The sequence below is a fragment of the Diplotaxodon limnothrissa genome, linkage group LG6, assembly GCF_057381915.1.
Source record: "Diplotaxodon limnothrissa isolate DT_005_m linkage group LG6, D_limnothrissa_male_GT1.1, whole genome shotgun sequence".
In the NCBI taxonomy this organism is placed as follows: Eukaryota; Metazoa; Chordata; class Actinopteri; order Cichliformes; family Cichlidae; genus Diplotaxodon; species Diplotaxodon limnothrissa.
In genome coordinates, this window is record NC_140601.1 from 43,871,331 (window position 1) to 43,894,293 (window position 22,963).

The following is a 22,963-nucleotide window of genomic DNA, read 5'->3' on the forward strand; positions in this document are numbered from 1 at the left end:
AAACAATACTGAGGCAGAGCAGTAGGATGGAGGCCACACTTTTTCAATCCACCCTCATTAATGCTATTTAATCATTTATGAATCAACATGGCTCAGTATAACATAATCAGGCATATACAAGTCTACACACATAAAACAATGTAAGCTGCACCAACCCAGTAAAAAACGACATCTTTGACACGGCGCTGTGATGAGCGCTCCTCTCTGTACCTGTGACGATCATCTTCTTGTATTAGAGTTTAAATCGAGTCATGCTTGGACATTATTTTGCAGCACGTATGGTTACAGGAAACCTTTTTCTGCTCGTTTGCTGCATCTTTAGATTTAATGTAACCATCAGTGAAACCTTGCATCTGTTACTGGTGCTGTTCCACAAGATTGAAGAAGTTCTCGACTGAATAATTCAGTTGTTGTAATGAACTTTTGTAGCACCAAACAACAGCAAAGAATGCAAAGGGATGTTTGGTCTATCATCTGCTTCGCTGTGGAAAAAAAAGCTTTCAGACAGTTTGTATATGATTCATGTGAAACACTGCCACCAGGAATTTAATCTCATTCTGTGTAAACTATAATCTCCCGGGAATCTGTATAGATTAAAGTCAGCATTCTCATATAGGGTTTATCATATACGGGCCAGACCAAGTAAACACAGACATGAGGTATTTCAAGGTAAAGATTAAAGACAGTGAATCAGGGTTGCAGTTAAGGTTTACAGTTTTATTACCTTCTCATAGTTTTGTGTTTCACTGTGAATTTCTTGTGGTTTTATTGGTTTTATTTCATGTCTCTGTATACCTTACACCAGCGGTCTCCAACCTTTTTTGCGCCACGGACCGGTTTATGCCCGACAATATTTTCACGGACCGGCCTTTAATGTGTCGCGGATAAATACAACAAAATAAAACTAGTACCGGTACCGAAAAAAAGAAGATTTATTCATAACACACAGGAAAAGACCCAGGAATGAAACGATAAAAACGATAACAAAATAACGCTGAAAACTACATTTCACACCTGAGCCTCAACTCTCGCGGCCCGGTACCAAACGACTCACGGACCGGTACCGGTCCGAGGCCCGGGGGTTGGGGACCGCTGCCTTAGATGTATAAAGCTGCCGGGGATAACAGCAGCTCTAACTTCTGCCACACAAGTTCAACATAAACCTGCTCACTGAGCACAAATCCACTCTGGAAACTTCGACAGCTCTGACGGTCAGGCAGGGTGCGGCTCTGCAGGTGAGCCGCTGCTGCTGGGTGGTGCTGTGTGATATCAGACTGTCAGCACACATGAGTTACCAAGCAAGAAATTCACGATCATTTTATTCTTGTGAAGTGCATGAAAGAAAGCAGTTTACAAAGCTGCACCAATCAGTGAGAGGCAGAGGAAAGAGACTGCGTCAATGAGTGACACCAGAGCTGCTCCGTTTTAGCACTGAGCTGAAGCATGAAAAAGGATCACTGACACTCACTGACAATTACAGACACTCACTGACAATTACAGACACTCACTGACAATTACAGACACTCACTGACACTGACACAGACAATACAATACAATTCTATTTATGTAGCACATTTAAAAAACCACAGGTATGCCAAAGTGCTTCACAGAACGAGTTAGAGCAATAATAAATACAAATACAAAACACAAAATACAAATAAAATATACTAACAGCCGGGTGACATAACTAACCAATAATACACCAGGCATAGTAGGCACAACCCGAAAGGCTGAAGGTTAAAACATTATAAATATTAATAAAGCGAAAAAGATAACTTACAGTACACCAAAAATGTGGGCTGTAGGAGGCGGGAAAGCAAGGCTAAACAAATAAGTTTTTAATCAAGATTTAAAAGATTGAATTGAATCAGACACCTTGAGGGAGGTTATTCCAGAGGTAGGATGCGACAGCGGCGAATGCGCGGTCACCTCTGGTCTTGAGCCGAGATCTAGGTCGGACCAGGAGCCTTTGGCCTGATCTAAGCGCTCTCCCAGGGATATAAAAGCTGAGGAGATCCCTAAGATAGCTGGGTGCGGTGCTATTTATGATTTTAAAAGTGAGCAATAAGATTTTAAAATCAATACGAAGTTTTATAGGGAGCCAGTGCAGGTCGGAAAGAGCTGGAGTAATAGACTCAAACCTGCCAGTTCCAGTTAAGAGACGCGCAGCCGCATTTTGAACGAGCTGCAGTTTGTGAACGAGGGCAGAATGGAGACCAGTGTAAAGGGAATTACAGTAATCTAATCTGGATGTAACAAAGGCATGGATACGTTTCTCCAGGTCCTTACATGGTATGTAGGGCTTGGCCTTAGAGATTAGACGTAGTTGATTGAACTCGATTTAACTACAGAGGACACGTTTGTCCAACTTGAAGGAACTGTCCAAGACAACACCCAGGGTCCTCACAGTGTCAGAAAGGGAGTCAGCAAAGGGCCCAAAAATACCAATTAGTTCAGCCCGAGAGGAGGGAGTATCAAAGACTACAATTTCAGTCTTCTTATCATTTAAAATGAGGGAATTGCTCAGTAGCCAGATTTTAACTTCATTCATACAATCGGAGAAGTGTTGCAACGACGACGTGACATCCTCAGCTAGTTCAAAATAGATTTGAATGTCATCCGCATAGAAGTGGAAAGAAATATTGTATTTATCAAAGATTCGGCCCAAGGGTAACAAGTATAAAGAGAACAGCATGGGACCCAGCACGGACCCCTGGGGGACACCAGAGGTAACAGGGGCAATGGAGGAGGAGCAGGTATCCATGGTGACAGAAAAGGACCTTTCTGAGAGATAGGATTTAAACCAGCTAAGGGCACTGCCCGTGATGCCCACCAGATGCTCAAGCCTCATTAAAAGGACATTATGGTCCACCAAATCAAAAGCAGAGGACAAATCAAGCAAAATTAACACCACAGGGCGCCCTGAGTCAGCAATTGAGAGAAGATCATTAAAGACTCTCAGTAATGCAGTTTCCGTGCTATGGTGTGGCTTAAACCCCGACTGAAAATTTTCCCCGATATTATTTGCAACCAAATAAGTTTGAAGTTGGGAGTGAACAATCTTCTCTAGGATTTTAGACAGAAACTGGAGTTTGGAAATAGGTCTAAAGTTAGCGAGGTCATTCTGATCAAGGGAGCTCTTTTTGAGTATAGGTTGCACTACAGCGTGTTTATAACAGTGACAGGTTAATTAATGATAAAACACAGGGCCCGATAATGTTAAACCCATCTTTAATAATGCGAGATGGAAGGATGTCATGAGCAGCGTTTGAGTTTTTAGGTGATCAGTTATACCCTTAAGAGTAGGGAGCGAAACTGGATCAAACTGATTGAGGTTAGAAGAGCATCGTAATGCTGGGGCCTGACTCATCACAGGGGGGTGTGAGACTCTTAGAGATAAGATTCTGCCTGTAAAATGAGTTAAAAGATTTTCACAACGGGCTAAGGAAGCCAATCTAGGCATTTCAGGACAAGGGTTGGACAATGAGTTAAAAGTCTTAAATAAAATATGTGGGTTGTGACTATTATCCGCAATGACACCCGACAGAAAAGCCGCTTTAGCCAACTTAGCAGATTTCTGAAATTCCAGGTGGGTCCTGCGAACGATATCAAAAGACACCTGGAGCCTATCTTTTTTCCACCGTCTCTCAGCTTGGTGGCAAACGCGTCGTAAAGCGCGTAGAGTCATTTAGCCACGGCTGAGAGCAGCTTCTAGGTTGTTTTACTTTCATAGAGGCCACAACGTCCAGTATAGAGGAGCAGGTAGAGAGAAAGGAGTTAGCAAAATCATCAACTGAAGAGGGTGTAGAACGATCAAAGTCAGGGAGAACAGATTTAGAGAAAGCAGCCAAAAATTCAGCCACAGTCCCAGGATTGATTATGCGCACAAGACGTCGAGGACCCTCAAAGCTCTGGTCCAATTTGCATAACTCAGCATCAAAGATGACTGAGAAATGATCGGAGATTCCAATGTTGCTGATGTCCCTGATACAAATGTCCAGTCTATAAGAAAAAATCAAATCAAGGGTATGTCCTTTAAGGTGGGTAGGTGCATTAACCCACTGGATAAGATTAAAAGAGTCAACTAAGGCTAGAAAATCCTTGGCAAACACATCATCTTTACAACAAATGTGAATGTTAAAATCGCCAGTGATAAGACCACTGCCAGTCCTCCACCCCTGCCCGAAGGTCTCGGTGAGCTAAAAAAGGCACAATTCGGAGGAAGGAGCTCTGAGAAAGGGAAAGACTCACCGGGACGAATCCAAGTTTCCGTCATGAATAGTAAATCCAGTCCTGTAGCAGTAAAAAAATAGCTCACAATAAAAGTCTTATTAGTCAGCGACCTAACATTTAATAGCGCCATCCGAGTCGAAGACGCCGAGTCGCAGTTGGAAGCACGTCTCGGGCGGCATAGGTTGCCATAACACACGCCGCCTTTAGGAGGCTTAATCCAACATGGAGCCGGCGAATAAACCACTGGGGCGACAGGGCGGGCCTGCAACTCAGCATAGCGAATCCATCGATGCCTAAACAATCTAAAGGTAAAGTGCTCCCAGAAAGTCGGGGGAAGGCGGAGAGCATCCACATCGACGTCAAAGCCAGCCGTGCCTTTAGGTAAGCCTTAATGCGGACACGGACACCACTCCGTTTACCCCTTTTCCTGTAGCGTCTCCTGTGCAAAGGAAGCGGAGATCATTCCTGAGAGGTGATCCGTCCGCAGCAGAGTGGTATCTCCTAAATTCCACCACGGGTCCGATCCATGGAAGTATGACCCGTAAGTATAGGGTGGCCGGAGACTTAGAAGAGTAAGCCGGTCATAAGTTAGCAATGCAGAGCCACCTGAATAGCATATTAGCAGAAAGGTAAGAAGCAGCAGAGAGCAGTGGAGACGGGCTGCCGAACACACTGGCGCCATCTTTTGATGGACAAACACTCACTGACAAATACAGACAATCACTGACAGTTAGTGGCAGTCACTGACACTGACACTCAGACAATTACAGACAATCACTGACAATTACAGACAATCATTGACAATCAGACATCTCATTCCATGTTTCCAGCCACAAAGTTCTAATGCTGTATTTGCATTATTTTCCAACGAGGCGCTCCATGAACTGATCTCAATTTAGACAAACAGAGAATCATAATAACCTGTTAATAAACTTTATTTGTATAAAGGGAACAGCTGATATTTTAAAGTCTGATTTCATGTTTGACAGGTAAACAGAGACCAATAAAGCAGTTGTACCACAAGAGCCTGCAGTACTATCTGACGTGATGACATCAGAGGACCTCTTAAACACTCTGGAAGATTTGGGAGATGAAGAGTTTGATAAATTCAAGTGGTTCCTGCAGCATGGTGATGTCCTTCGGGGGCGCCCTGCCATCAGAAAGAGCCGCCTGGAGACGTCAAAGCGACTGGAAACTGTGGACCTGATCATACAAACCTATGAACTCCAAGGAGCTTTGGAGGTGACCAAGGTGGTTTTAGAGAGAATTAACAGAAATGACCTGCTGCAGAGTTTTTCTGTCAGCAGCCCAACAACCGAAGGTCAGTCACAGGAAGAGACAAACACTGCTGTCTGAAAAGGTTCAACAAAGTGCAGGTTATATTCTTTTAATGCTCATAATGTCTGTTTGTCTATCAGTGCACATCAATGGTGGGAAGACTTCAAAGAAGAAAGGGGATGAAAATGATGGTGGGAAAACCGCAAAGAAGAAAGATGACGATAACAATGATGGGAAGACTTCGAAGAAAAAAGCAGATGATGAAGATGGTGGGAAGAGCCCAAAGAAGAAAGGGGACAATGACAGTGATGGGAAGACTTCAAAGGAAGAAGCGGATAATGAAGATGGTGGGAAGACTACGAAGAAGAAAGGAGATGACGGCAGTGTTGGGAAGGCTAAAAAGAAGAAAGGACTTTTCTCCTCTAAGACTCAGGCTCCTACTTCTGAGACTGATGGTAAAACTACTGTCAGGTTTGATAACGTGATGATTGGCTAATTAACAAATACTCAATATTTGTGATGTCGTTGCATTTCTAATCCAAATCTTTTACTGAATTTTAACTTTACAAAGGTTGGAGATAGGGATGGGCGGTAGAAACGATATAAATTTGGCCAACAGTAGAGATTTTGACTATAGTCAAAGGAGCTTGCAAAGAAAAGCGTCTGGACTTCTTTAAGTTGGTTGAAGACGTTTCACCTCTCATCCGAGAAGCTTCTTCAGTTCTAAGGTCAAATGGTGGAGAGTCCCAGATATAAACCTAGTGGGAGTTTCCCCCCACAGAGGGACAAAAGGACCCCCTGATGATCCTCTAATCGCCTGAGCCAAGGTGGGAAACTGGGTGTGGGTCCCAGACGCTTTTCTTTGCAAGCTCCTTTGACTACGATGACCTGGATGACTGAGAACCTTCACAGACATTTTGACTATACCGCTCTACTACGATAGCGCATGTTGATGGTGTCATCAAGCTGCCTGTTTTGGTCGAAAGCATTGCAGCGGCTGCAAACAATTCAATTCAATTCAATTTTATTTATATAGCGCCAAATCACAACAAAAGTCGCCTCAAGGCGCTTCATAGATACAGAGAAAGTAGCATAAACAGCATAAACTGGAAATTATGGCGGGTGACAGTAATAGCAAAGAGACGGAGCACTTTTGGAATATGGGGAAAGCCAAAAACTGCGCTTCCTCCACTTCCATACCATTGATTCATTAATGCTGAATTCTCTGCAGCTGCTCTATTCCCATGTTGTTGCAGTATATTAATGACTAACCTCGTATTGTGGATGGATTATCTCAGTTGTTCTCCTGACTGAGGTTTGGTCCGTTTACAGCATCCTGCCATGTGATTGCATTTGTCCCTAACCACCAGAAACCCTCATGTTAACTTTTATTGAGTGGAAAGAAGTTAGCGCTCATCCTCCAGCTTCACTGTGCTAATGCTATGCTAACGTAGCTGTTTTGCTAGCGATCACGTAGCACAACATTATATACCAGCTAGCCCAACTTCAGTAACCCTATAAACGTCACTGCTGTTTAGTTTTCTATCTTCATTTATGTTGGAAGTGATAGTAGAGCTGTACGTTTGAATTTGTTTTAGAAATCTCTCAGTCTGAACATGCTATATCATGTTTAGGTAACTAGCGAAACTAGGGAGCTAACTTCCTGCTACCTTCTAACTCTGTTAAATGTAATAAATTCTGTTTTCATGGATGCCTGGATGTTAAACTTAATTGTTACACCTGGTAAAGCAGCAACGCTGATCATTTTATTAAAGATGAAATAATTTAGACAGTTTTTAACTCTCAGTGACGCCACAGTGATCGTTTGACTTTGGGACCTGAACCTGACAGAGTTTAGGACCCAGATTACTCCGTGACACTCCTGACTACGGCAGCTGTAATGCTCCAACAATCCATCAAGCGATGCGGCTTCGTAGCTTAGCAAAGTCAGACTAAAACATTTTTGACAGATTTTTGAGCACCGTGTAGCACATAAAATCGGTTTGAGGTCAATAAGCACAACCAGAATTCATACATAAGGCGCTATGTCGATTTTTGAGAAAATTATAGGATTTTAAGTGCGCCTTATAGTGTGTAAAATACGTTATACAGAAGAAAAGAATATATCGCGATACATATTGTTACCGCACATGCTTCAAATTATACCATGATGTGGATTTTAGGTCATATCGCTCAGCCCTAGTTGGAGATTTCACTAGACTATTGTGTTTTAATCATTCTATATACTACCTAGCATACTTGCAGTTTACCTTGGACATAGCTTACTAGAGAAGATTTAAACTAAAGGTCAAAGTTCTAAACTGAAACTTTCACTTCAAAGCTTGGTAAACACAGCAGTAGTGTCTCTGTAGTTAGCTAAAACAATGAAGTTATTCACTCTTTTCTGCCATTTATGGGAGGATAACAACATGGGAAACTGAGCAAAGAAAACATGATTTGTAGTTATTCACCTCCCATATCAACCTAAGTGTATGAACACATTTTCTGCTGTTTGCCATAACCAAATCACTTAAATGACGTTATAAGAGTTTTTTCAAAATGTTATATAAAATTTTTTTTTCTCCATATTGGTAACAACTACTACCATCTGAAACCAAAAGAGTAGACCATTGTATACTTTCATTAGCACTAGTCTTTATATCACTGGTTTAAGGAATATTTTAAAATGTATAAAATTATAATAACTACAAACAGCTGAAACATCGTAATTTATGCCAGTAAACCTGATATGGGCTCGGGGCTGAATAATCCTCGATATCTTAATTATACACTTTACACTTTCGTTTTTTTATCCTTCATTTTTGACATAGATATGATGGTTCCAGTACCAGAGCCACATCCCATCACATTTTACCAGCAGATGCTTCAGTCAAATTTCCAGGATAAATTTTTGGGTGCAGAAGAAGAGTGGGCAAAAGACACACAGCATCTGGCTGATATCTACACAGAGCTGTACATCACAGCCAGGTGTGGCGCACATTTCCACACACAGCACGAGGTCCGAACGTTAGAAAAGGCATGGAAGCCAGCAGAAGCAGAGAAATCAATTCAACCCACAGACATGTTTGAGCATCCTTCTGGAGAATCCAAACCCATCAAAACAGTGATGACCAATGGAATCGCAGGAATTGGAAAAACTTTCCTTGTTCACAAGTTTGTTTTGGACTGGGCTGAAAAAAGATCCAATCAAGATGTGCATCTGATTTTCCCCTTCACCTTCCGTCAGCTGAATCCTCTGAAGGGAGAAAAGTTCAGTTTGGCAGAGCTCATTCATGAATGCATCCCAGAAACTGTAGGCATCCCACAGGAGGCTCTTAATTACATCTTTACAGATGTTCAGTCATCAGGAATCACCAACTATGACAAGAGTAAATTCAAACTTCTGTTTGTGTTTGATGGGCTGGATGAGAGCCGCCTTCATCTCGACCTTCATTCTGAAGACATTCGCTCTGTCGATGTAACAAAGGCAACAGTAACAGATGTCCTGCTAAGAAAACTCATTAATGGAAAACTGTTATGCTCTGCTCGCATCTGGATAACCACACGGCCTGCTGAAGCCAATCAGATCCCCCAAGAGTTTATAAACAGCATCACAGAGGTCAGAGGGTTCACTGAGCCCCGGAAGGAGGAGTATTTCAGGAAGAGATTCAAAGATGAGGAACAGGCCAACAGGATTGTCTCCCACATCAAAACATCACGAAGTCTCCTAATCCTGTGTAACATCCCAGTCTTCTGCTGGATCACTGCAACAGTTCTGGAGGATGTGTTGAAAACCAGAGAGGGAGGAGAACTGCCCAAGACTCTGACTGAGATGTACGCAGAGTTCCTGATGTTTCAGATTGATCGGACAAAAGAAAAGTATGGCCCAGAGAAGAGCATTCAATACATTACGTCATTAGCAAAACTGGCCTTTGAGCAGCTGGAAAAGGGCAACCTGATCTTCTATGAGAAGGATCTGAGAGAGAGCAGCATTGACTTTGTCTCAGCATGTGGAGGAGTTTCCACAGAGATCTTTAAAGAGGAGCGAGGGAGGAAAGGGAAAGACAAGATGTTCAGCTTCGTCCATCTGAGTGTTCAGGATTTTCTGGCTGCTTTTTATGTGAAGATGTCTCTAATAAACAGCAACAAAAATGTGATGCCTTTACCACGAATGTCTCTGAAAAACCTTCGACTCCTTTTTAGCAAAACATCTTCGAAGAAGATCCACAGGATTTCCATTGACAGGGCCTTAAAGAGTCCAAATGGAAGCCTGGATTTGTTCCTTCGCTTCCTTCTGGGTCTTTCACTGCAGACCAACCAGGAGAAACTACAGAACTTGTTGATCAAGACGGACAGTAACCCACTGGCCAATCAGAAAACAGCCCAGTACATCAAGAAGAAGCTCAGTGAGAATCTGTCTCCAGAGAGAAGCATCAATCTGTTCCACTGTCTGAATGAGCTAAATGATTCTTCTCTAGTGGAGGAGATCCAACAGTCCCTGAGATCAGGAAGGCTCTCCACAGAAAAACTATCTCTTGCTCAGTGGTTAGCTCTGGTCTTCATCTTGCTGTCATCGGAAGAAGATTTGGGCGTGTTTGATCTGAAGAAATACTCAGTTTTTGCTTCAGAGGATGCTTTTCTGAGACTGCTACCAATAACGAAAGAAGCCAGCAAAGTTCTGTAGGTGGACAGATAATACGTAATACGTATGTAGGGGTTTTGTCAACCAATAACATTTTCAGTCTGTGTCATACTGATTTGTCTTACTGAATCATTTTAGTCGAGTAAACAAAAAATTGTATAGTTGTTGTTGTTGCTATTCTTGCTCCATGTGAAAGAGTATCACTTTGTTTCACTAACTCTCCTCCAGGCTGAGTGCATGCAATCTGTCAAAGAGAAGCTGTTCAGCTCTATCCTCAGCTCTTAGCTCTGAGCCATCCAGCATGCGAGAACTGGACCTGAGTAACAACGACCTGCACGATTCAGGAGTGAAGCTGTTGTCTATTGGGCTGGGGAGTCCAAGCTGTAGACTGGAGAAACTCAAGTAAGTCCAGATCATTCAACCCCCCACAATCACATGTGTAAGGACCGAAAGAACATTGCCTGTAAATTTCAATTAAACGTAAAGCATTACATTTTTTGTCTTATTTTTCTGTGTCAGCAAATGAATCTATATAAATTCCAGTGACGACATTATGCAGACAGTTAGAGCATCATGGCTTTGTTCATTCTCCCCTCAAAGATAAGGCACATATAATCAGTTCAGTTTGTTTGCTTGTTAACAGTCTAGCATCCACAGTTTTCAAGTTATCATGTTTAAATTTCGTATGGTAGTAGATACCAATAACATCTCGAGCTGATTTATATCTCTCTCTCTGTGCATACTCAGCCTGTCAGGCTGTATGATCTCAGGGAAGGGCTGTACTTCTCTAGCCACAGCTTTGAGAGCCAACCCCTACCATCTGAGTGAGCTGGACCTGAGCTACAACCATCCAGGGGACACCGCCACCAAGCTGCTTTCTGCAGGAGTGGAGCATCAACACTGGAAGCTTAAAATTCTCAGGCAAGAGATTAAAATGAGACTCACACAGTGTTTTTGTGTCACACTGGTGGGATTGGCTGGTTCACAGCTGCTAATAGCTACTGAAGGTTTAGTCTTTGGGAAGTCTTGGATTAAAGACAAATCCATGTTCAATTAGTCTGGTTATCAGACGATCTGAGACTTTATTCATTGTTTGTTAACATTTAATGTAACATCTGGGCGAGTGTGTCTTTGTTAAGTCTAAAAAGCGTCTTATACAAGGGCCCACCTGACTCGGAGTGAATGTCGTCATCAGACAATGAATGTGAGGCTGAGTGTGGACGTCAACTTTTTTGGACTACACAAAATCTTCAATGCAACACTAGAATGCACCACAAACAGAAACACACTTCAGAGTTATGACTGTCTGTGTGTGCAGCACAGATTACAGCTCATCTCAGTGGTGGATATGACTGAAGGTCGTGATTCATTAAAAAATCTTTCTGAAGTGTCATTCAGACTTTGTTTGTCATCCAGGCTGGAGCATGGTGGAGAGCAGAGGCTGAAACCTGGTTTGAAGAAATGTGAGTGTTTGTTCTCTTTGATTCATGAAGTCAGCATATGTTATAGCTTCAATCTGCAGGTTATTCTGAATTTGACTAAAGAGCCAGAACAATGAATCATTGTGATGTTTTTCTTCAGTCTTTTCATAAATCAGCAGACGTCGCATCAACTGATAATAATAATCAAATAATAATATTTATTTCTAAAGCACACTAAAAAACCAAGGGTATACCAAGGGGCTTGACAAAATAAGATAGGAAAAGGAGATGGGAGGGAAAAGAGAAAGAGAAAGGACCCGGCACATATTAAACATAAAACCATGACAATCATAATACATACAAGTATTTAACAAAGCATAACAGATAAAAATGTATCAACACACACACCAAATATTAGCTAGATGGAAAAGCAAGATTAAATAAATAAGTCTTTAACCGTGATTTAAACAATGGCATAGCAGCAGGAAGATTGTTCCATAGACTGAGGCAGCTACAGCAAACACACGGTCGCCCCGAGACTTCAGCCGAGAACACGGTTGCTCCAGAAGAAGTTGGGTAGCAGGAAATCTAAGTGCTCTGAAAGGAGCACTTAGATTTCCTGCTACCCGTCAAAAGGCGTGCCGCCGCATTCTGGACAGTCTGCAATCTAAGGAGAAGGGAGGAGGAAAGGCCAATGTAAAGAGAGTTGCAGTAGTCCAACCTGGAAGTCACGAATGCGTAAATACGTTTTTCCAGGTCATTGTGTGGAATATAGTGCTTAGCCTTAGAAATGAGGCACAGCTGATTAAAAGTAGACCTCACAACAGCAGACACTTGCTTGTCAAATTTAAACGAGCTATCCAGTAATATGCCCAAATTACTGGCATAATCAGAAGGGGAGCTAGCAAAAGGCATCAGAGCAGCACACAATTGGTCGCGGGGGATTTTACTATCGAACACCACGATCTCCGTTTTCTTTTCGTTCAGGACAAGAGAATTACTCTTGAACCAACCTTTAACCTCACGCATGCATTCAGGAAAATAGTGAAAAGACATAGCAAGATCGTCAGTAATCTCAAAATAAATCTGTATATCATCAGCATAGCAATGAAAGGCAATATTATACTTCTCAAAAATTGCTCCAAGGGGGAGCAGATATAATGAGAAGAGAACAGGGCCTCTCTTCTCATTATATACACCACAGCGTAAAGGTACTGAGGAAGATGAGAAGTTGCCCAAATTAACCGAAAAAGACCTGTCAGCGAGATAAAATTTAAACCAGTTAAGGGCAGTGCCTCTTTTACCCACAGTATGCTCAAGTCTTAATAGAAGAATGTTATGATCGACCATATCAAAAGCAGAGGGAAGGTCCAATAAAACCAGGACCACAGAGCGTCCAGAGTCAGTGCTTACAAGAAGGTCATTGAGAACTCTAAGCAAGGCCGTTTCAGTGCTGTGCCGCGGCTTAAAGGCAGACTGAAATTTCTCTGCAATGTTGTTCGTGTCTAAATATGCCTGAAGCTGAGAAAGAACTAGTCGCTCCAGGATCTTGGACAGAAACGGAAGCTTAGAGATCGGTCTATACTTCAAGAGATCATAACAATCAAGATTCTTTTTTTTCAGAATAGGCTGGACTACAGCATGCTTAAAGGCCAGTGGGACAGATCCAGAGAGTAGAGAAAAATTCATTAAGAATAAAATGCTCGGTCCAATTACATCATAGCAGCCCTTAACAATGCGTGATGGGAGAATATCAAAGACAGCATTGGTGTTTTTCAGTTGATCGACCAGCTGCTTCAGAGTCGAAAGTAACACGGGCACGGCATACGGGGGTTGTGACCATAAGCCAGAAGGACTTTGGAAAGAAAAGATGCCTTAGCCATTTTAGCAGTTTGAAACTGTGAGCGGCTAGTCTGTAACATATCATAAGAGACCTGAAGTTTATCTTTTTTCCACTTTCTCTCATCACGGCGACAAACATGTCGTAAGGCACGCGTAGTATCGTTAAGCCAGCAATGAGAGTAGGTTCTAGGGCGCTTCATTTTAGTGGGAGCAACAGAATCAGGAATAGAAAAACAAAGAGATAACGGGATATTAGCACAACCATCAACCGAACAGAGAGAACAGTCGTCAGGTACAGCCAAATCAGGGGTAGATGAAAATAATGATAACAAAATATCAGCATAACCATCAGATGAGCGAACTGAGCAGCAGTCAGGTATCATGAATGCCAAAACTAAAAAAAGACACAGCAAACTTTAACACAGCTTCAGAGCTGAGTACACGTAGCAGACGAGAAGTAGCTACAGACTGCGGTCCAACGGCAGATAAGCCAATATCAAAAATAATTGGGAAATGATCTGAAATCCCATTTATATCCTTAATGCAGATATCCAGGCCATACGTAAAGACCAAGTCCAAAATATGGCCTTTAACGTGGGTTGGTTCATTTACCCACTGAAGGAGGTTAAAAGAGTCCATAAAAGCCAGAAAGTCTTAAGCAAGCAGGCCATCCTTACAACAGATGTGTATGTTCACCAAGAATAAGAACAGAGTCATATTTAAAAAGAACGGAACCCAAGAGATGAAACACTCGTCATATTTGGGTGGTCGGTAGACCAACACACACAGAGTGCTCGTGGAAGCAGTCATCTCCAATAACTGAGCTTCAAAGCTAGCAAAGTTAGGTGAGGAAGGTTACCAAACATTATATACGTCATATATAAAAACCGAGGCTAAACCACCTCCCCTACCAGAAAGCGTCGGTGAACTAAAATAGGCACAGTCCAAAGGAAGAAGTTCAGAGAAAGGGATGAGCTCACCAGGGCGAATCCAGGTTTCCATAAGGAATAAAACATCAAGGCTGTTAGTAGAGAAAAGGCATTTAAAACAAAGGTCTTTTACCAGCGACCTGACATTAAGCAATGCAATCCGTGGCCAGGGTAGTAAGTCACCTCTAGAAGCACGATGTGCTTAGATTGCTTCAACAAATCCCCGTTGGCGCAACGTTATCCAAATCCGAGCAGGAAAGCGTGTTGCAGAACGGGCAGAGGAGGCTTGATGATCAACTGGGTAAATCCAGCAATGATTAAGCAACTTAGCGTCAGAGCAGTCCAGGGAGAAAATGATGGCGTGTCCAGGTGAGCATGTACATGGTCCGTAATTCTGGCTCTGAGAAAGGCCCTGAGACGGACGCGACGGCCACTCCTTCTTCCCCGCTTCCTGTAGCGCTTCTTGTGGAGATTAGGGAGGAGAAGCTGAAGGACGAATCCAGTTGTGGTAGATTAGCGCTGCCCACACTCCAGCAGGGGTTGGCTCAAAACAAATGGAAAGAACGAAGATTTAAAAGTGTTTGCCTGTCATATGTAATCAGTGCACAACCACTAGATGAACATACGACTAGAAAAAAAATAATAAAAAACACAGTGCCGAGGTCAATAAGTGAAGGTAAAGGGAAAAGGGAGGGTAAAAAGTGGCGAGACAGACACATGGCAAGTCAAGCACACCGGCGCCATCTTAACTCAGCATGCAAATATGACAAATCGCTGCTGCTGTTTCTTCTCCGCTCTCTCAGATTTCTGCGAACTCACACTGGACACAAGCACAGCCAACAGAAACCTCAAGCTGTCCGACAACAACAGGAAAGTGACGGCACTGTCGACGCAGGAGCCTTACGCCCAGCACGCAGAGAGGTTTGACTTCTGCCTTCAACTGCTGTGCAAGCACGGTGTGACTGGTCGCTGTTACTGGGAGGTGGAGTGGAAAGGAGTGGTGGATATCGCAGTCAGTTACAGAGGAATCAGAAGGAGAGGAGACAGTATCGACTGCAAGTTTGGATGCAACGGTCAGTCGTGGAGTCTGATGTGCTCTGATGTTGATCACTACTCTGTGTGGCACAACAACACAGGGAAAGACATCTCCTCCTCCTCCTTCTCCTCTGTCTCTAACAGAGCAGGAGTGTATGTGGACTGGCCTGCGGGCACGCTGTCCTTCTACAGAATCTGCTCTGGCTCAAGGACCCTCCTCCACACCTTCCACACCACATTCACTGAACCCCTTTATCCTGGGTTTGGGTTCTGCACATTGTCGTTCGGTTCTTCTGTGTTTCTGAGTTCTCCGTAGAAACGAGAGTCTGGGCTTATGTCGAAAAGCGACTTGATGTTTGACTCACTGTGACGTGAAGTCAGCGCCTTTATGCTCCGGGTGGCTGAATATGTAGGCGTGTTCTTGTTATCGTACTTTCTCACTGACGTGTCTTTGAACTTGTGTGTGTTTTGCTATGTTTCTATGTTTTTGTAAGTCAGGCCGCTGAAACGAGCCCACTGGGTTCATAAATAACTTAAATCTTCTGGACACAGCTGGTCGTTGTGCTCACGAGCAACACCACCGACCTAACCCCTAACCCCTAACCCTAACCCAAAATTATTGTCTGAAGGCAAAGAAAGATGCCCAACGGATTTACTTTGCCAAATGGACCATCCCAGCCTTGCTGAATTGGTCTATTTGATTGATCTTTGTTTTTATTGTTTATTTTATTTTCACTTGCTCCACACGGGACAGACGTGACTGGGGAAAGAAAGAGGGAAAGAAAAACAGCGGGGAAGAGGGACGGGGATAAAGGGCAAAAACCAAAAACGAGGTGGGGGGACAAGAAATACATATATGTCTTCGGAACAACATACCAAATCCAAGATATGTCCTTTAGAATGAGTGGAAAACCCAAAACGTTCCAGGCAGGATTTTGTCATTGTCCATATGAATATTGGAGTCACAAACAATTATCAGATTTGGAGAAAGTTCAGAGAAGTGAGTGAGAAGAGCAGCAAAGTCATTTAAAAACTCCTCATTTTGCTCAGGTAGCCGATAAACAGTACATATGATGGTGGGGGTAGATCCAGGGAGCTGTAATGCAATGTATTCAAATGAATGGGAGGGAGGGGCAGAGACAGGGAGAACTTTCCTTCCGGTGAATTATTCAATACATTGTTATTGTTAACCCTTTAAATCCCTGTAGAACCGGAACCGTGTAAGCTAGCACAATAATTTGTTTTGCATATGAAACCGGAGGAGTTGTACTTACATCTGATGCCATCAGCTTGTCCTCGGTCACGGTTTCCTTCCACATAAAGCTTTGCAAAAATTGCATAAAAAGCGCTTGCAGGAACAAAAACATAATATTCCAGAAACAGGCTTTGCCGATCCGATCAGCTGTTCGTAACACTTCCCACAATGAAAACGACGTCAACGCGAACTATCGCATGTCCGCCATTTCCTGTCCGAAACCGGAAGTGACGTCATTTTCGCGGAAAATGTAGTTTTTTACTTGTAGGCCTTAAAAGCCTATACTGGTGTTTTTATAAGTCATGTTTGACTCTATACTTTTCTGAATAGTTTCTGGGATGCTTAGAACTCAGATTGCACTGCTGGAAATATTTTATTTTGATGCACCTGCTGTTTTCTTTGCAAATTTGCATCATAGGATTGTTTTTTGTTTTTCCTGCAGTATATAAAAATTGCTGTATCTCCAAAATAAAACTATGAAGACACTCAAAATAAATTTCCTGTTGTAAACAATTTTTTGGAACTTTTTTGTATTTAAAGTTTTGAGGGATAAACCTCTTAAATTTCTCCAAGTAGAAATATATGTAAAAAAACAAAAACGATTTTCAATTTTTTTGTAGTTTATTGCACTTTTTTGTAATTAATGTAATTACTATGCACTTAATGCAGACATATTATTAAAATATGGGCTATAACAGTTGTATTGATGTATAGCAACTTGAAATGCTCCCAAAAATGGCTCCACAGCATGTTAATAAAATAATATAAGCTCTGGCGGACTTGGTTCTATGGTAGGTCTTATAGGGTTAAATAAGTATCGTCAAATAATCGAGATCTCAATTTCAGTGAAAATAATCGTGATTATCATTTTTGCCATAATTGAGCAGCCCTACTTCATGTTCAACCATGTTTCTGGTGGGTGGTGACGTTTGTACTGATCTTTGAGGGGTGGAGTCAGCAGACTGAAGCCACGCCCACCACCTGCACTGGAATCAAACACCATTGTTTTTAGGAGGTGAAATTGCTGACTGAAGTTTGCCATCAGAGCTCTTCTGTGCATCTTTTAACACTTTGGGAGGCGAGCAGCTTTTCCTTTTTTCCTCAAACAGTTACTGCAATGTGAAAGTTGGTCCTACAGTTTAAAAACCAATGAAAGATGGTTCTGTTTATAAAGCTGTCACTGGGTAGCTATGCTGGATAGAAAACTAGATTTTTTTTTTTTTATTGGAGGAAAATACACACATCCTTGTTTGAACCTACAGCGGTTCAATGAACTCGGGGCTGTTGTCATTAAATTGTTAGGATCTGAATGTGACAGATTTAAAGGGAAAACGGCAAGAACACAGAGGACGAGCGGAGGCGCTTCCAGCTGCTGAGCACCAATAACCAGGCACAGTGAGTTTGATGAGTTTGACTCTGCAGGCTGTCTGAAGGTCACACTGAGCCCACGTCACGTAAACTGTACGTACAGAAATACAGTTTAAATGGAGCACAGTAAACCTGCAGCAGCTCGACAGGAAACAGCTCAACTTTTAGCGACGTGTGTATAAAATGAACTTCGCACACAGTTCGATGTCACGTTTATTTCTGACTTTGCTTTTGTGACAGTTCAGTCTGGTCAGCTCCAGTCTCAGCTGTCTCAAGCTTCCCTCCTCTCGTCTCCCGTCTCGCTAAAAAAGGGGGAAAGACTGTCATCAGGCCAAACGCCACCAGCTGTGTTCTCACCTGCCGCCCCAGCACCACCCCGTTGAGCTCACTGTGCCGCTCCTCCCCTGCAGCCGAGTCATGGACCACACCTCCGGCACAGTGTGGAAAAACTGCACAAAAATAAAATGTGTCTGGTGTCTATTTCAAAGCTCCCTGCCCATTCCTCCTCCTCCTGACCACCGTCTGCTTCTGAGTCCAGTAGTTCCTGACACCTGTGACCAAACCTTTGTGCCTGCATCAACCTCCGTCTTTGTGGACTTTAAAGAGAGAGGCTGGAGGTTGTGAGATACAGGTGGAGTGTTTGATGCACTGTGAGAATGTGACACACACACACACACACTTACACTTAAAAATAAAGGCCAGAGGAATGTTAGCGGTGATAATCAGACGGCAGAGATAAACTCGGCCTCCTCAGTCCTGGGAAACAGTGCTTGAGTGCCGGGGTAGCCTCAGTGTCTGTCTGTCAGTGCTTTACTGGTGGTCTGCTTCATGCTGGGGAATCTGAGGTCAGGACAACAACATCCGGCTTTATCTCGTCCTCGGCCCCTCGCTTCATAAATGTCATAAACATGCTCTTTTAGCTCCTCCCCCTTTGAAACTACCTTCCACTTTGGCCAAATGTCTTCTGACTGGCTGACCACAAAAACAGGCCTGTCCAGCAAGTGGGTGGGGCTTCAGTATGTGAGATGACTATACAAAGACCCTCTCTCTGCATGACCTCATACAGATCAAAGGGTACAAAATAGTGCCTGAACCCGAGCATTCAGAGCAGCTGGATAATATCAATAATTAAAAAAATTAATATACCATCATGTTGTTGCATATGAATATTTATTTTTTTATTATTGATATTGAAAACTGAAAGTTGTGCTTGGGTTCTTGGTTTCACTGCAGTGTGTGACAATCCATGCTGGCCAAGTTACTTTGAAAAAGTAATTAATTATAGTTACTAGTTACTTCTGTAAAAAAGTAACTGAGTTAGTAACTGAGTTACAAGATTCTAAAAGTAATTAATTACTTGAAAAGTAACTATTGTGTTACTTTAAAAAACACGTTTAACCCTCTGAGGTCCAGGGTGTAATCGGCCATTTTTAACCACTTCTGATGTTTCCTCCACGTTTCACCTTTAAAACTGTTTCCTTTGCCTTGTTTGGTCTCATCAGCACAGCCTCACGTGTCTGAATCTACAGTCGTGTTTTCATTTTGACTACTGTAGTAACAACTGATCTAAAATCAGACAAAAAACATCAAATTCAAGTAGAAAAGTTTTTTTACTGTAACAACCACAAACATGTTCATTGAATCATATTTCATAACTTTAAATTATAAACGGCCAATTTTAAAATCATATGCACAAGTTTTCAAACAAAGTTATTTGCAGCCATTTACCTTTGACCCTTTTTTAAATAACCATTTCAAACTATTTACAGAACAATCAGCTGTTCTTCAATAAGGTGCCACAAATTATTTGTGCCACTGCAAATATTTCTGTCCACTATAAAGGAAACATCACAGCCTGATGCCTGCAGGTCTGACAGCAGCAGGTGTATCACTCCTGTTTCTACCTGGAGACAGCAGCCGCCTCATTGTTCTGACACACAAAACTATCCACAACACTACACACTAAACACACAAGACAACACATTAACTACACACTCCAAACACGCTAAACGTCACAAATCTCTCACATCTCAAAACTCGCTCTCTCTCTCGCCGTCACTCCTAAATCTTCCCCCTCTTCGTAAACGTCATGTTGCTATATCACTTTTGATTGGTCGACATGGTGCATTTTTCCACCAACACGAACGGGCTGTTTTTTGTTTTGTTTTTTATTTTTAGCTCATAAGCAGAGAGTGCTCGCTGCGCTGTCCTTAGACAGTAAACGTGACCAAACTATTGAGGAAAAACGCAAGTATATATTGCTTGATTGATTGATTGAAAATACTTTATTCATCTCGAGGGAAATTGGGTTAAGGCTGCCAGCCGTGCCAGCGCCGTCTTACCTGTCCGACCATACATACATTACACAAACATCGCATGGGGCTGACAGGTCAGAGAGGCATAACAATGGAAAATGCACAACACGAGGAAAGACGAGGAGAAAAAAGACCCCCCCGGACTGAGCTCCAACGGGGAGATCAGTTTGACAACAGAAAAAACACCTCAGCACAGGAATCATCACATTTCACAACATGGAAGACATGAGCTTTGAAGGCGTTTGGAGGGTGTGTGTGTCTGTGTCAGTATACATGCATGTGTCTGTGTGTGTGTGTGAGTGTGTGTGTGAGTGTGTGTGTGTGAGTGTGTGTGTGTGAGTGTGTGTCTGTATGTGTGTGTGAGTGTGTGTGTGAGTGTGTGTGTGTGAGTGTGTGTGTGTGTGTGTCTGTATGTGTGTGTGAGTGAGTGTGTGTGTGTGTGTGTGTGTGTGTGTGTGTGTGTGAGTGTGTGTGTGTGTGTGTGTGTGTGTGTGTGAGTGTGTGTGTGTGTGTGTGTGTGTGTGTCTGTATGTGTGTGTGTGTGAGTGTGTGTGTGTGTGAGTGTGTGTGTGTGTGTGTGTGAGTGAGTGTGTGTGTGTGTGTGTGTGTGTGTGTGTGTGTGTGAGTGTGTGTGTGTGCCATGTTCAACCGAGAGAGAGTGTCCCTTCACCCGGTTAAGCAAAAGTCAACACTCTTCGATCAGCGTGGGCGGCCTTGAAGGAGGGACAAAGACAACAATCCTGTTATCATGGAAGAATTTGTTGCCAGCTTCGACCTCGGCAGCCTTCAGCTGGTGCCAGTGGGATGGCCACATGAGTGAAGATGGTGAACGTTTGGGTTTAGTGCCAACAACTGCATCCAATTTTTACAGTTGGTCTAATGTCCGTCACAGGTCACCAGGTCTCTCAATTCCCGTTCTTCTCCAACATGTTATCCATATTGCTTTCAAAACATCGTCCATCATGCCGGCCAGCCTTATGGGATTTTGAACAGCTGTAGCTGCGTCCTGTGCTTCAATAAGCCGGCTCCAATCAGCCAGAACTCCGTTATCGTGGTTCTGAATTGGTAGATGTCGTTCAATGTCCTCCATCGAGAGTGTCGCCAGATTAGCATGACTCTGTTTTACATGGCCTATCAACACAATTTAAAAACTGGTATATGTCACCTTGTTGCTTTGTCTGTAAGTGGTCATGTGATTGTCTTACCACGACTCCTTTACTCTTGCTCAGTCAAACAGCAGCACTCATGCCATTGTTTTGCCCCCTGAGCTCCAGGTGTTGTGCTAGACACTGATCATCGGGCAGAAAGTGATCGCCGTCCGCGGGAGCGCGCAGCTGCTTAAAGCTGTAGCGCCCAGATTACTCCGTGCAACTGATATAAGGTGCGATAAGCTGAAGACAGCTTCAACCGTCTGTTGAAAAACAGTAACGCGACCGCACCGCATTATCTTGTTAGTAACGGTGACGGCGTTGCAACGATAGGAATAGTTATTAGTTAGATTACTCGTTACTGAAAAAACTAACGCCGTTATTCCCATCACTGGTGACCATCAACAGTTGTTAGCAGTTAGCTGTTAGTCGTAGTCGAGTGGCCGTTTATTTTACTTGAGTCTTTGAGTCTCTTCCTTCCTAATTATGTCCCTACATCTGCTTCAGGGCTGTCAAACCTCAGTCCTCGAGGGCCAGCATCCTGCTTGGCTTTGAGATATCCCTGCCCAACCTGATGCTGATTACCTGGATCAGGTGTGCTTTGCCAGTAAGAAGCTACAAGGGCAGGTTAGTTGGAAAACAAGCAGGACAGTGGCCCTCGAGGCCTGGAGTTCGACACCTGTGATCTGTTTTCTTACCACGTTAATTTCACCGTCCTCGTCTCTTCCTCACGCTGTTGTTGGGCTGTGGCCCCTCCTCCTGTGCTGCAGCAGCAGTCGTCTGAGCCTACGAGACTTGGTTGCTGGTTGTTTCTGGTTGTTGTGCTGGCTCAGGCTCAGCTGTCGCACTCACTACTCCCCACACTACACCAGCCTGCTGACACCTGAGCAAGCAGGTGAGCTTGTTGGTGTCAGACAGGTACGAAGAGAAGCGCTCCAAGCCAGATCCTGATACACCAACCCAGCACCTGTTGAGCAGAATGAAAAGATGAGCTCCAACACAGAACAGCAACCGTCGTCATTCTGCATCATCATTTGATGCTCTCAGAGCTGACTCAGTGAGGTCTCAGGGAGGGCCGCAGGCTTCTCTAAGATCTTAGCAGTAAGTGGCAACTTGGAGGTGGGTCTATAACTGCCAATCAGAGGAGGATCCAAATGTTCCTTTTTCAAAAGTGGGTGGATGACACCATTTTTGAAGCAGCTACTTTGCCAGAGGCCAGGAAACGACAGTGAGCACACTGGGGGTGATGCTCTGTGGGACATTTTTGATCTGCTGGTGTAGGTAACAGAGATGGTACCACTAAGCTCGCCAACTCAGGTAAAGTTACTGGTGTTGGACAACAGGCTGAACTGGTGTAGGACAGATACAGATAAATAAAAATAACACAGCGCTGGTCCGAAGTAAAAATGTCCTGAGAACAAGGTCCAGAGTGCCCTTTGGCGTGAGCTGAGCCAGATACATGCTGGTAAAAACGAAACGTGTCCATGACTCTCATAA

At 43.2% G+C, this 22,963-nt stretch overlaps 1 protein-coding gene across 1 annotated transcript; it reads left to right on the forward strand.

Moving 5' to 3' along the window:
- The first annotated feature begins 5,280 nt into the window (after positions 1-5,280).
- On the forward strand, positions 5,281-15,696 carry LOC146631346 (NLR family CARD domain-containing protein 3-like). Its single transcript, XM_085355266.1, has 7 exons — positions 5,281-5,554; positions 5,652-5,966; positions 8,343-10,191; positions 10,382-10,555; positions 10,901-11,074; positions 11,570-11,616; positions 15,149-15,696. Exons 1-7 carry the CDS (start codon positions 5,281-5,283, stop codon positions 15,694-15,696), a joined length of 3,381 nt encoding a protein of 1,126 aa, XP_085211392.1.
- The last annotated feature ends 7,267 nt before the right edge of the window (positions 15,697-22,963 follow it).